Consider the following 13,861-nt stretch of genomic DNA (forward strand, 5'->3'; position numbering starts at 1 on the left):
TATCATCTTATAGAGCCATATTAACCAGTTTTGTTGAAAAAGAAAAAGGTCGAAATTTAGCCAATTTTGGAAAAAATCCCTGTACTATAGTTCAGGATTTTTTCGAAAAAGGCCCAAAATATCGACTTTTCAAAATTCAATTATTTTGCGATAATATGGCTATATATACACATATATTGCTTTGTATCATCTTATAGAGCCATATTAACCAGTTTTGTCAAAAAATAAAAAGGTCAAAATTTAGCCAATTTTGGAAAAAATCCCTGTACTATAGTTCAGGATTTTTTTCGAAAAATACCCAAAATATCGACTTTTCAAAATTCAATTATTTCGCAATAATATGGCTATATATGCACATATATTGCTTTGTATCATCTTATAGAGCCATATTAACCAGTTTTGTTGAAAAAGAAAAAGGTCGAAATTTAGCCAATTTTGGAAAAAATCCCTGTATTACAGGGCTTTTTTCAAAAAAATGCACAAATTGTGATAATATGGCTATATATGCACATATATTGCTTTGTATCATCTTATAGAGCCATATTAACCAGTTTTGTCGAAAAAGAAAAAGGTCGAAATTTAGCCAATTTTGGAAAAAATCCCTGTACTATATTGCTTTGTATCATCTTATAGAGCCATATTAACCAGTTTTGTCGAAAAAGCAAAAGGTCGAAATTTAGCCAATTTTGGAAAAAATCCCTGTACTATAGTTCATGGTTTTTTAAAAAAAAAAATGCCCAAAATATCGACTTTTTAAAATTCAATTATTTTGTGATAATATGGCTATATATGCACATATATTGCTTTATATCATCTTATAGAGCCATATTAACCAGTTTTGTCGAAAAAGCAAAAGGTCGAAATTTAGCCAATTTTGGAAAAAATCCCTGTACTATAGTTCATGGTTTTTTTAAAAAAAAAATGCCCAAAATATCGACTTTTTAAAATTCAATTATTTTGTGATAATATGGCTATATATGCACATATATTGCTTTATATCATCTTATAGAGCCATATTAACCAGTTTTGTCGAAAAATAAAAGGGCCAACAATTTTCCATACATGCACATAAATACAGGATTTTGTTGTACACACAAAAACAATGTTTTTTTTTATAAATGTTATGTTTTTATTGGCTTATAATGAAATCAGACTAATAAAATAAGTACTGTACTAAGTGAATTTAAATGAGGATGAATTATTATGGCAGTACAGTCATCATTACTGGAGCACACCATGTCTTGACAAAGATTTGACATGAGGGTTGAAATGATCAGGTAACTGTAAAAATAAAAGAAAATTTGATTGCATATAATTTTTAAAAGAAATACTGTAAACCGCAATGATTTGTAGTTATAATCAATTCGGATTAGGTCTTCTGTGGACCAACAGCAGGAACACAAACAACAGGAGTTGAGATGGAACAGTACCACCGGGGTAAACCCTTACTGTTCCGAAAGATGAACTGGGTTCTTTAAAGTGCACCAGATGTGAAGACTTGTTCTACCACCAGAACTACGGTCGATGAGCCTTGAACTGCTCGGACACAAAACTTAAAACATATTAACATTAATATTGTAGTTTCAATAAAAACCAGTGTGTTTACCTTGGCACCAATACGTGAAAGATAGCGATTTCTAAGAGCAAATGCACTTCTTGGCCGAATAGGTGATGTAATACTATGTGATGGTAGTTCTTTTTCAAGTCTTGTAAAAAAAAAAGGCAGTAAAATACACTATAACTTTTTCTTAAAATTCATTGTCTCTCAAACACATGAAAAATGAAGATTAGATTGATAAAATCAGACTTTAAACAGCCTATTTTGCAGTTTTAATAAAGTTATTCACTTCAATAGAAAAAAACACCAAACCAAACAGATATAATGATTTAACTTAAAAAAGAAAATTATTTTTATGCTGTCAAGCACTCTGGCTCGAAAATTGTCTTGCTTGTCACGCATATAAAACATAAAAAATATAATAAAATGTGTAAAATACAAATAGTATGACACCAAGGGGTAAAATACAAAAGCAACAAATACACACATGGTAGTAGTAAAAAATATCATAAAAATGAGGAAAACAAAAACCAGTGATTGAACATTAATTATTATTATGATTTAAAATGTTAAATACTTACTCTCGTTTGGCAAGGCTTGCTTTTTGAACTTCTCGTTCTTTTGCAGACATATTTAGAAATCCTCCTTCCGATTGGTCGACTAAATATAAAATTAAACTGGCAATCAAGGAAGCTAAAAAAACAAAATTGTTTAGAATTTACAAATGATTTACTTTTATGTAGGTATAAAACAAACAAAATAACGGCATGTAAAATTATAAATATAAGAATCATTGAAAAAACTAAAAGCGTTACGCCACTGGGTACTGCTTGGATAAATACATGACAACTTTTACTCATCATACTGTAGGTATTATGTTGTTAAAGCAGAGTGTCTTACCGCAAAGCATGACTGAGAAGAAGACCTCAAGAATAAGATAACCACTTTCATCTAGAATCTTCCCAGCAATCATTGGTACCACAGCAAGGCCTAGGTTTTGAATTGATTGCATGCTGCAATACACAAAAATACAAAGTCCATTATGATAAGTAAAGCTCAGTCTACACTATCAAACTTTATGTGACAAAAAAATGTGATGTGCCCATATATGGACATGATGATACTTGGGCATATGACTACCGTATTTGGGCACATCACACTTTTTTGTCAAACTAGTTTGATAGTGTAGACAGAGCTTTATATTGAAATACACATAATTCTGGATTTGACAACATTCTAAATGTCCAATTCAACATCATTATATGATTTTTTATTCAATATTTCACCCAGAGGCTCCTTACAAGGCACAGCCTTAGTCTCGAGGGGCCTCTGCAACATATAACAAATATGAGCTTAGCAATTATATGATTTAAAACTAGCAAACAGCTATTCAGGGGACAACAATTTATTGGGTCTTTTAATAGAGGTTCTATTAGGTATCTGAATGACTCACAATCCATAGGATGTCCCCAACTGATGTTCAGGCATGATGTAAGCTACAATGGGCCACAGGGCACAAGCTAGTAAAGAATATGCAATACCCATTACACTCTGAAAAGGACAAAACAGTAATTATTAACAATGTTCATAATGTTTGCATTTCTGTAATATGAGAATTTGTTACAGAATGTACATTCTCACTCCTGAGGACGATCAAAGCATATTGATCGAAACGTCAAGAAACTCAACAGTTTTTTTCAGAACTAATACACATGGTGTACCGCAAACTTTATATCAACAATCAGAATGTACAGTAATGTAAATGATTATACCTACCATTGTGACAAATGGATTGATGAATGTAAACGCTAACATAAAGTGGGCAACAATTGTAAGTACAACGCCTGACACAACCCAGAAAATGTTTCTACCGGTCTTATCAACAGCAACACCAAATACAGGAGATGCTCCAGCGGAGATGAAATATACCAAACTAAAAAAATTAATAAGTACAATTTGCTGTGAAGAATTTATTCATATTTTTTTTATAAATTTATATTCCGTATGTTTCTCTGTGGTTTAATTGTTTACGAATTAATAGACGCTTACTATATAACTTTACAATAAAATTTAATGACAAAAAACAAGAAGATCAACGTTTAATTGTTTACCATTTTTACTGTACTTTTATCCTCAATTTTATGCATTTTAATGTAAATATCTGTAAATCAGCATTGGCTACGATGACGATACGCAATAAAACATTTTTTTTAAATGTAATGAAATATTTTACCGTTCTGTATTTGTACCATGGAATGGTAGGTATACTCTAAATGGTTGGTTTGTGTGGTGTGGTGCGAGAGGTATGACTGCAAGGCATGTATGTAATGATGTATAGCATTACACTCACCTATTTACTAAAAGGGCATCTGCTGCTGAAAAGTCCCACTTGTCCTCAAAAAATATACTAAAAATACAAAAAAATAAAATATATACACAAATATATAAGGAAATTCTTTGGCAATGAGAGTTGCTTTGCTAGAATCATACAGTATTTTAACCCTGGTATTGATAGCCAAGCATACATACTACCAAGTTAAAACTCCACTATGTGTACTAAAATCTAATCTATGTGTACTTACACTCCAAGACCTATGAATGGGAACACAGCAACATAGTATGTGACACATATTATGAATATAAGCCACAAGGTCAACGGGAAATCCTTGACATCACTCAATTTGATGACCTCTCCAGTTTCACCGGAATCTTTCTTAGTTATGCGAGCAGCTCTTGCATCAAAGAACCACAAAGCTAAACCACATATCAATGACAGGATACAGAAACCAGCACCTAACGAACAAGATGGGAGATTAGGAAATCAGTTAGAAAGGAACATTTCTTGTTGTTTATATTAAGCGCCTTGAGCACTTTGTGGATATGTGTGTTTTATAAATCTTATTATCTTATATCACTTACAGGATACAGAAAGCAGCACCTAATGAAAATAACAAGACTGGCGTGACGGACGATGGAATCAGTTAGAAAGGAAAGAGCAGTGACGAACCATAAACAAGGTTCACACAAGTTATAATGTTAACGACTAAACAAATATACAGGGATTTCAAAATAGTAACAAAACATGCTGAAACGTAAGTTTTATTGGTTTACTATCAAAGAACTACTTATATTATCATTTTGAAATTGCCTCACGCAGGATGAATAAAGAAATTGAATTGATGTCATATTTTTTGTGAATTATTGATATGTTTTAATAAAGTGTGATTACTGCATAAGTTCAACGAACTTACCGACCCACAGAGCAATCGCTAACTTCTTGTACTCAGGCAAAGCGTCTGATGTGGCATCATAAATCGGTTTCATAACATTCATGTTAACTGTACTACCCTGCAATCATTTCAAAATCAAATCAAATCTTTAAATTAATAAATTCAAATAAACATTTATTCAATTGTATCAAGAAATGTTAACACAAAAGTGAATCATAAAGCTTTGTCTACACTATCCAACTAGTTTGGGAAAAAAAGTGTGCCCAAATATGGTAGTGATGTGCCCAATTAATAGTGTAGTGATATGGCATCATCATGTCCATATATGGGCACATAACATTTTTTTTTCACATAAAGTTTGATAGTGTAGACAGAGCTTTAGAGTCATTGTGAATGAAATAATTGAAAATGATTTGGTCAAGTGGTTTATTCAAGCAGGAGAACACTATATTGTAGTTTTTAAATTTAAAAATGAACTTACAACTCTTGAGAAACTAAGTTGAAGACCAAAGACCATGTTCAGTTCTTTGTTTTTAAACCAACTAACAGCATATGTGTTCTGAGCCACTGCTAAATTCTCCCCTCCAAGTCTGTTAATAAAACAAGTATCATTAGGATTTGGAATAATTAAAACCAATAGTCCAAGCTCCTAGGTCTTCTGAATTGTCCATCTTGGAAATTATTTTCTATGATACGTATTGATAGTTATTGATTCTTCAGTTCACTTGAGGATATAATAACAATTGAATACTGTAAAATACTGTAATAACAATAAAATGGTAATAAAATTATTAATGGGACAAATTACAATGACTTCCTTGTCAACAGTGTTGAATAGTATTAGTAAGTAGTACATATTGTAACCCTTTATATCTATTTATAAACTAAAGTTATGCCAATTATGCAACACTTTTGTGAAACTTGAAAATAATGACTATATTTGGTACAGTCTAACTAATCCACTCTCCATTTAAGTGCATGCATACTGACATCCAGTCCGATGAAACAGTGTTTATGTGCCCTTTGAAGTGTACCGATTACCAAAATGAGGAATTTGGGCATTCAGATGATTACAGTATTTTAGGGTCTTTGTTCTGGGTCCTAGTGAGACAAGTTTTACTTCTATCTATTATGTAGGCCCATGATAATATATTTGGATTCATACTTATATACTTTATAACCGTATGTTTTATTATCAAAATAAATGTTCAAGAACATGAATATTATAAACAAAGGCATGACAAGTAAAACAACACAATAATGGGTGTCATCAGGAATTGGATGCCGCCATTTTAAATAAAATTCAAATCCGGTCATCTCTTGGAATTGATTATCTCTAGTTTTTACAGAGCGCCACAAGCCAAAATGTTTTGTTTGTTTTTCCACATATATAACAGTAAGCCGAATCACTGTCAAAAACCCACACTTAACTTGAGAATGAACTCAGGCTGCATTACTGTGTGTGCCTACTTACCCAAAAACAAATCTTCCAATTTCCATAACGGTATAACTATTTAACGATGCACCAAGAGCAAAAATACACTTTAATAAAAAGAAAAGAAAATTTAAATATGTTTGAAGAGATGTAGTTAAACTGAACTTTGTTTACATCTTAATTTATACTGTAAATAACCACTACAAAAATGATCTTTAATTGAACAATAAATCAGTAAAATTAGTAATTTCATTTCATTTATTTGAAAAAAAAAACAATAAAACAGGTCAGGAAAAACAACCTAGCGACCTAGGTTACTATGACTAAATGAGTAATTCTTTTATACAATATAAAAATATATAAATTTTCAGACTTACTTGTCCTATAAGCACGAACATGCCAAAAACAATCGTACCAAATCTATAAAAAACAACTTTATGTTGAGTATTGAGTAAGTACCTATAAATTGTAACTTATACATTTATAGGTCCATGGTTTAAATATATTTGTGAGGGAGCACAAGTAGTCATAAATCTTAATTTAGAGTAGGAAACATAGTTTTGTATATCATTATTATTATATAAGTTTGTTTGCTATACTTGAAAAATACAATTGGCTATGCTAATGAGAATGTTTCCTGGTGGTATATTGCGTCATAGCAGATGTACCTGGGAACAATTGGGTGGGGCAGCAAGCATAGTATTTCTACATAAAGTTTATTAAGAAATTATAATTGCATTAATATTATTCAATTCAGCATTATTACACAAATGTTAACCAACCGGATTCCAAATACTCTGTCAATGAGAAATCCACCAAAAAAACACAATATGACATTTGGCCAGGAATACAGTGAATACAGAAGCATGTATTGACTTGAATTCACTCCCATTGCCTGTAAATAAATGTTCAATAAAAACATTACAATAATTAAGTTTGTGTTGTTTTTTTTTTATTTTGTGATTGATTATAAAATTGTTCTTATGTTTACATTATGTTATTATTATGTGTCATGAGGAGGGGGAGGGGGGGGGGCGACAGTGATGGACTTTTTTTTTTATTACTTACCGATTTTATTTCTGTTTGTAGAGCACCTGGGTTGTCATAGCAGAAATAGCTGCCTACAAAAATTTAATGAAAATATTATTTTATTTGGTTTGGACACAAAGCATTTAAGACTACCAAACATCATGTTTAATTTACATATAATTAATTATAAAATCTTTAAAATTAGGACACTATATAGGGCCGAGTGGCATTATATAGGCCTACTAATAGGTAGCTAGGCCTAGCCCTAGGTATAGCCTACACAACCTGCGGGAGAAAACATGAACAAACCGGGCGGGCTTACCGAAACTCAGGAAGCATATCAAAATCAAAACGAGAAATCGGTGCAAAGTTTGCCTTGGATCACAAGCAGCAGTTGCTCCACAGCCTGTCAATTTAACATCGTCATCATATTCATCTATTACTCTATCTGATCTGCCACTTAGTAGTGGTTTTGTTTCGTCAGATTCATTCATTATTGTTTAAAAAGTCTAGGCCCTACAATAACTGAATGAACTGTCGGGTCGCCTCGCGAACCAAAACAATAAACAATCTCGTGATCTTCTCGTGTTCGTATGAAGCGCCAATGAGGCATACACAATGATAAGATAGAAATTTAAAATGACACACAGACCGTACCCATATTAAATACCGAGAATGTATCAAATTTAATTTTATTTTTAAAAAGGACATTTTTTTTATCATAATATTTTGCAATTTAGGTATATATCTGTCTACACTATAAAAAAAAAATGTGATGTGCCCAAATATGGTCGTGATATGCCCAAATATGACCACCACCATGTCCATATTTGGGCACATCACATTTTTTTTTTGTCACATAAAGTTTGATAGTGTAGACAACAACAACAGCAATTAAAAAACGTGTAACAACGATAATATTCCTGTACCAGACACTTTCGCACCTTTGTGTTCAATGGTGTCCCCATCGCTTCAGGTCACAAAAACAGGTGTTTAAAATATTCATTTTACATCACAAAAATTGGATAAACTATTGTTTTGAGAATTTATATTTATTAGCCACCGTTCAAAAGAAGTTCTAAAGATACATTTTATTAAATTATACTTTCCAAGTCTCTATAGTAGCTGTGCTGATTGTTTTTTATAGTATTTTCTCAAAAATGATTCCAGCTCATATATAATACATGCCAATCTTTTCTTAATACCAAAAATATCAAATTATTATAAATGCTATAAGGCAATATTTTAAAACTCAACGCAAGAAGGACGTACACGCAATTTGACCAATAGCAAGCGACGGACTTCTGAACTGTCGCTTGTGATTTGATCAAATTACTTGCGTTACGCGTACGACGTCATTGCGTTGCGTCACGTCCTAGGTGGGAACAAGCAAGCTATAAACACAGAGCAGCAATTTAAAATTAGGATTCGCAGCTAGGCCAGCTATTTAATAAGTGAACAGAGTTCATTATAACATCGATATAGTTTCGTTGCTGTTCGTTTGTTGTCTATGATGAACTCTTCTGGACACAACTTGCTTCAAACTAGGTTTTCGCATTCCGATAGCAATTCTAAAATCATGATTTCTCAGAGAGAATATACAAGGGTTGATAACTGTGCCCACCACACAAAGAATGTTTGCGACAATTTGAAAAGTGGCACTATTGCTATCATATTGATACTCGTCACCTTGCATCGCTACTATTGTCAGACGTATTAAAGATGGAATCCAAAAAATAATAAAAGTTAAAAGAATCATAGAGGTAGTGAATGTAGCTCTTAGTTCGGCTAGTTCTTTGAATTTGTTCACATACCCAGCTGCTAATCCACGGAACGAGGACCCCAGGTGTCTATCATGATCTTCGGCGTTAAATGCATTCGGTATTCCTCGATTTACTCTTACAGCGTGACGTTTTGCAATAATAAATACCCGTATGTGAATTATAGCCGTAAATAACAGTAATATCCATTCACTTATGCAAATAAACGTAGGAGCAAACGAAAATGAATTATCCACGTATTTGTGCGATTGATATAAAAATCCGCATAGAAAAGATATGATCCACAGGATTGTCATTAAAGCTACAATACGTCGAAATGTTACAATGTAGGGGTACCGAAATGGGTACGTCAACGCGTTGTACCGATCCCACGCAATCACTAATAGTTGAAGGTCTGAAAAGACTCCGTAGGAAAAGCAAAGACCAATTAGGTACGCGCGTAAAGTTTGATCAAATGAGCAGGTAATACTATCAATCAAAATAATAATTATGGTTATATCGAATAAAACTCCTGATATAGAAAAATGAATCAGAAAGTGGTTATGCATACGTCTGCGGAGCTTGCGATGGCACACGAACGCAACTATGACCAGAAGGTTTATTATTGTTCCAAATATTGACAGAAGTAGTGTTAAATATAACGAATAATGTCGCGCATGGCAATTGGTATCATTTGCAGACGTATTGGCCAGCATCCTGAATATCGTAAACACTCACGTGACTCTTCCAGTAAAAACGCACGCTCATTGACTGCGCCTTGAAAACGTTACGTGCAGCTTCCGTGCTGGACTGCAAAAATGCACACACTGCCTTGAAAAGGTACCGGTGATGCACGCTAAAACTATAAGTACAATGGGTTTGGTTTAGAAATTATAGACTTCAACCAGGAATGACTTATCCCTGCTTCAACTTATTCTTCGCCACTAACTCACTACCTCGTCGGACAATATTATTGACATGCACTTAAATCTTGGTTTTCGTTTATGCGCAACAAATTAATCATTGTTGTCATTAGCGGTGGACTTTATTATAAATCATTCGTGTTCCGCGTCTTATGTTGAGTTCAAGTCTGGATTTTAATTCTGACGATTTCTTTACTGCATATTTATTCATAAATCTAGTTAACCATGTTATACTTGAACAGTCTTGATATAAGCCTATATCACACAAATATATTAGATTTAGTGTCCTCTTGAATTAAAGTAGGTCTAACAAGTGTCATCAGATGAAATGATCAACCTGTAATTCAATTAAAATTAAATGTAATAAACAAAATAAAATTGTAACAAAATATTGAATTTGTAATGAAAATAAAAACAAATTAGGAATTAACTGGTGACAAGTTTTGAACATACTGTCTACGAACGAAACCAATATTTCTATATATAGCCAGTTGTATTTTATTATACAATCAGCTAGGGGGCCTAATCGACAATCAGCTAGGGGATCTAATCAACAATCAGCTAGGGGGCTTAATCAACACAAAATTAATGTCTTCCAAATGATGACACAATGTACCCTTATTCTGTGTTGAACTTTCGTAAGGTATACTTTTAAGTTTTCTTCTCTTTGTAAGTCATTTCAGTTTTAAGTTTCTTCGATTTCGAGTATAAACGAAGTTTTTGCAACGTAAACTTGTCACACAAATCACACTTAAAACTTAATTTAAAACATTAAATTCAATTTATGACTGAAATGTTGTCACATGGTGACTATGTCGCATAAGTGACAACATTTAAAACATATACCCGGTTTACAAATTATAAAATGTTCACATTATTAGGCACACTCATAATTTGTTTATCCCGAGAAAGAAGTTAAATATTTCAATTCAAAACAACATTTAGTGCTTTAGACCTTTTGGACCGTCAGTACATTCTTTACGATACATTCACCATGACAAATCCAGCATTCCCGTGAGTCTGTCTATCGAATACCAGACTCACCATAAGACAGGTATACAGACGAGTTCAATGAATTTGCTTATCGTCCTGCTTTCTGGGAATTCTAAACCAAACGTCATAATGTTACCACTGAATGTTGTTAATTTCAACCATACGTCATAATGTTACCACTGAATGTTGTTAATTACAACCATACGTGAATTGAGTGATAAATGCAAACCGAAATTTCGTCATCACATCTATCTTTATTGTCATAAACCTCATTTAAGTATGGTCTAACAATAACAATTAATGACTATCGGCACGAATATTCCTTGTTATACCTTAGACCTATAGATAGGCTAATGTTAGCAATTAATGGTACGTCTATGCATGGTATAGGGCTAAAGTTATTGCTATTTTCCTTGCGAGAAGCGCATCTGATTTGAATGCATGAAAAATAATATAAAGAGAAAATCATTCAAGTTTTTGGAGTCGGGTGCTGAGGCAATAGGTTATAAGACTCATTATTTTTATGTATTTCTTCCTTATACAGGAAATAGAATGAATTTGAACTAGCTGCCTAACATGGAGTGTCTGAAGTAGGCCTAAGCTAATTACAATAAAGGCATACTGGTAAATTACAATTTTATTCAAAAATTGTACAAACATTTGCAAAACCATACATTAAACAACTCTACGATCCACAATTAAGTTAATTTAATATAATCAAAGGGAGGTACGAAAGACACTTAATCACACAGACAAGATCAAACAACTTAATATTAGTTAATTAGAACATTGTTTCCGACGTGTGCTCGACATCTAATCAACTTGTAGGCTTACACTCTATAGTATACGTACAACTATTAAATTAATCGTACGATACGTTCAGTTCCCAGAATGGAAGCCACTAATCGTTTTATGCAATATTGCATGCATACCTAGCAAACCTACCTGGATAAACAGGCTAACACCATCATCCAGACTGGTAATTTCTCATGTGTCGGTTTGTTTAATGAGTTTGTATATTAAAATGATAAACTATCAACAAATACTCACTGATTATTATGACATAATAATACATTGTTTTACGTACCAGTACACTTGATCTTCTTGTGAGTGTCGTAATCCGCTTGCCATCCGTTTTAGGTTCAAAGTCTGTTTGGGGAATTCTGTTACAATCATGTGCAAGCAATGTGTTCAATAAACTCACAAACTGGTAGTACACAATAATAAAATCAGCCTCAGTCAAAACTAACCGTAAGGTCTTATCATCATTACAAGCGATTAACCAATCCCGATACCAGACATGCATACGTAGACATCTTTAATGGAAAGTTAATATTTATTTTGACGACCCACCTGAGTGTAAACAACCAACAAACTACAACATACGCTTTTATATTATACTTTCCCAACTGTATGATGACGATTTTTCCCGGTAAGTAAATAAAAAAATGTCCAGAGTGCTAAGCCTTTTGTCATTTGGAACCATTCACCCATATAAACCATAAAGCACTCAACAACACAGCCTACAGTTTCAAATGAATAAACGTCAAGAGACCAAAAGTCACTGAACTCAATACATTTTCACGGTGAATGAACGACTTTTGGTTTCAAAGTATAAACTTGTTACCGCACATTCGACGGAACAACATCCTGCTGATCGGACAGTCGACGACATCTTTTTCTAACATTTAACAATCACACAATATGGAGGATTTAGTATCGACAACTATAAATACACGGAGAGTAACGAAGAGTTGAGATCGGGGTTGAGATACAATATGGACGCTTTACATAAACTTAGTAAAATGAGAAGTTTAATTAGCTGAAAATTGACCACTAAATCGATTCTTTACATTTGACTGAATAACCTATGTACTCACGGATAGTATGACAATTGAAATCAAGAGAATGTATAGATATAATCAATTTAATCAATTTTAAACTGTATTTTTATCGTTTTATTGTTTTTGTATTTATGTATTTATGCCAATCAATCAATCACAAATAAGCCTACCAATCTAACTGCTGTGTACTTGGTAATAAATGTATTTCGCAAATAAACACAAGCCCAATAACAAACTAAGTACGTAGGGTTATTGTCAGTCGCGACGGAAATATAGCCAATCGTTTTGCAAATATTTTTTCTATTGATTATTTGATTACTAAAGGTCATGTTGATATTGGGTGACATTTATTAAACTCCTTTTATTCGTCGAGGTAATATTGGGTGACATTTATTAAACTCCATTTATTCGTCGAGGTAATATTGGATGACATTTATTAAACTCCATTTATTCGTCGAGGTATGGAAAGAAAACACTTTGTTTAGTTTTGAAAAATAAATGGTAGGCCCACAACCACGATAAAATAAATCACGCATAAAATTCACTGGACTAATAAAGTCATTCAATTCGCATTATCTGCGGAATCAGTGATCGGAGGTGGTTGGATTATCAGGTCTATTAACTCTATTGTTCTGAGCGACTTTCAGAGAAATAAATCTTAGAATCAAAGAAAAATATATTATGATGTTGAAAATTTCCTTTTTCTAAATTTTACTATTACATCCGTATGTATCTATAAATGTAGGCTTATATTGTTTTTTAAACAGTTTTTGGTAATGAAAATACACAGTCACGTCGCAGTAAATTTCACACACGTACAGTACTTTCAGTATAATAGTTTATTTCACTGGAGGGAGATAATCATGACAGTTTTTAATTAAAACCATAGTCAATGTACTTCCACAATCCAACCTGTATCAGATGGTGCAAATTGATATTTTAGGATAATAGGTTGTTTTTGTGGAAGAAGATACTATTGCTAATTTCCTGGTGAAATGTTTACTCTTTTTGTTTATGGATGTACTATCAGAAATAAAGGAAATGAATAATCGAATGAATTAGGTTTCAAACATAGTAGTACGCCCTCAA

The 13,861-nt window shown here is 32.7% G+C and overlaps 1 protein-coding gene across 1 annotated transcript; it reads right to left on the bottom strand.

The window, feature by feature from the left end:
- Positions 1-1,104: 1,104 nt before the first annotated feature.
- On the bottom strand, positions 1,105-7,796 carry LOC144843740 (lysosomal dipeptide transporter MFSD1-like). The gene is made up of 15 exons (XM_078700656.1): positions 7,575-7,796; positions 7,292-7,344; positions 7,006-7,118; positions 6,601-6,643; positions 6,263-6,330; positions 5,270-5,378; positions 4,810-4,906; positions 4,141-4,351; positions 3,909-3,965; positions 3,335-3,491; positions 3,012-3,109; positions 2,459-2,571; positions 2,140-2,251; positions 1,607-1,706; positions 1,105-1,281 (listed from the first exon to the last, which is right to left on the bottom strand). Exons 1-15 carry the CDS (start codon positions 7,744-7,746, stop codon positions 1,222-1,224), a joined length of 1,563 nt encoding a protein of 520 aa, XP_078556782.1. The 5' UTR covers positions 7,747-7,796; the 3' UTR covers positions 1,105-1,221.
- Positions 7,797-13,861: the final 6,065 nt, after the last annotated feature.

This window comes from Antedon bifida, chromosome 5 (assembly GCF_963402885.1).
Source record: "Antedon bifida chromosome 5, ecAntBifi1.1, whole genome shotgun sequence".
NCBI classification, from domain to species: Eukaryota; Metazoa; Echinodermata; class Crinoidea; order Comatulida; family Antedonidae; genus Antedon; species Antedon bifida.

Coding starts and splice junctions, on each gene's coding strand:
- LOC144843740 (XM_078700656.1), bottom strand. CDS start 7,746: ATGAATGAATCTGACGAAACAAAACCACTACTAAGTGGCAGATCAGAT. Junction 6,644..7,005: donor GACAGAGTATTTGGAATCCG/GTTGGTTAACAT, acceptor TGTTTTTTATAG/ATTTGGTACGATTGTTTTTG. Junction 3,492..3,908: donor GATGCCCTTTTAGTAAATAG/GTGAGTGTAATG, acceptor TAATTTTTTTAG/TTTGGTATATTTCATCTCCG.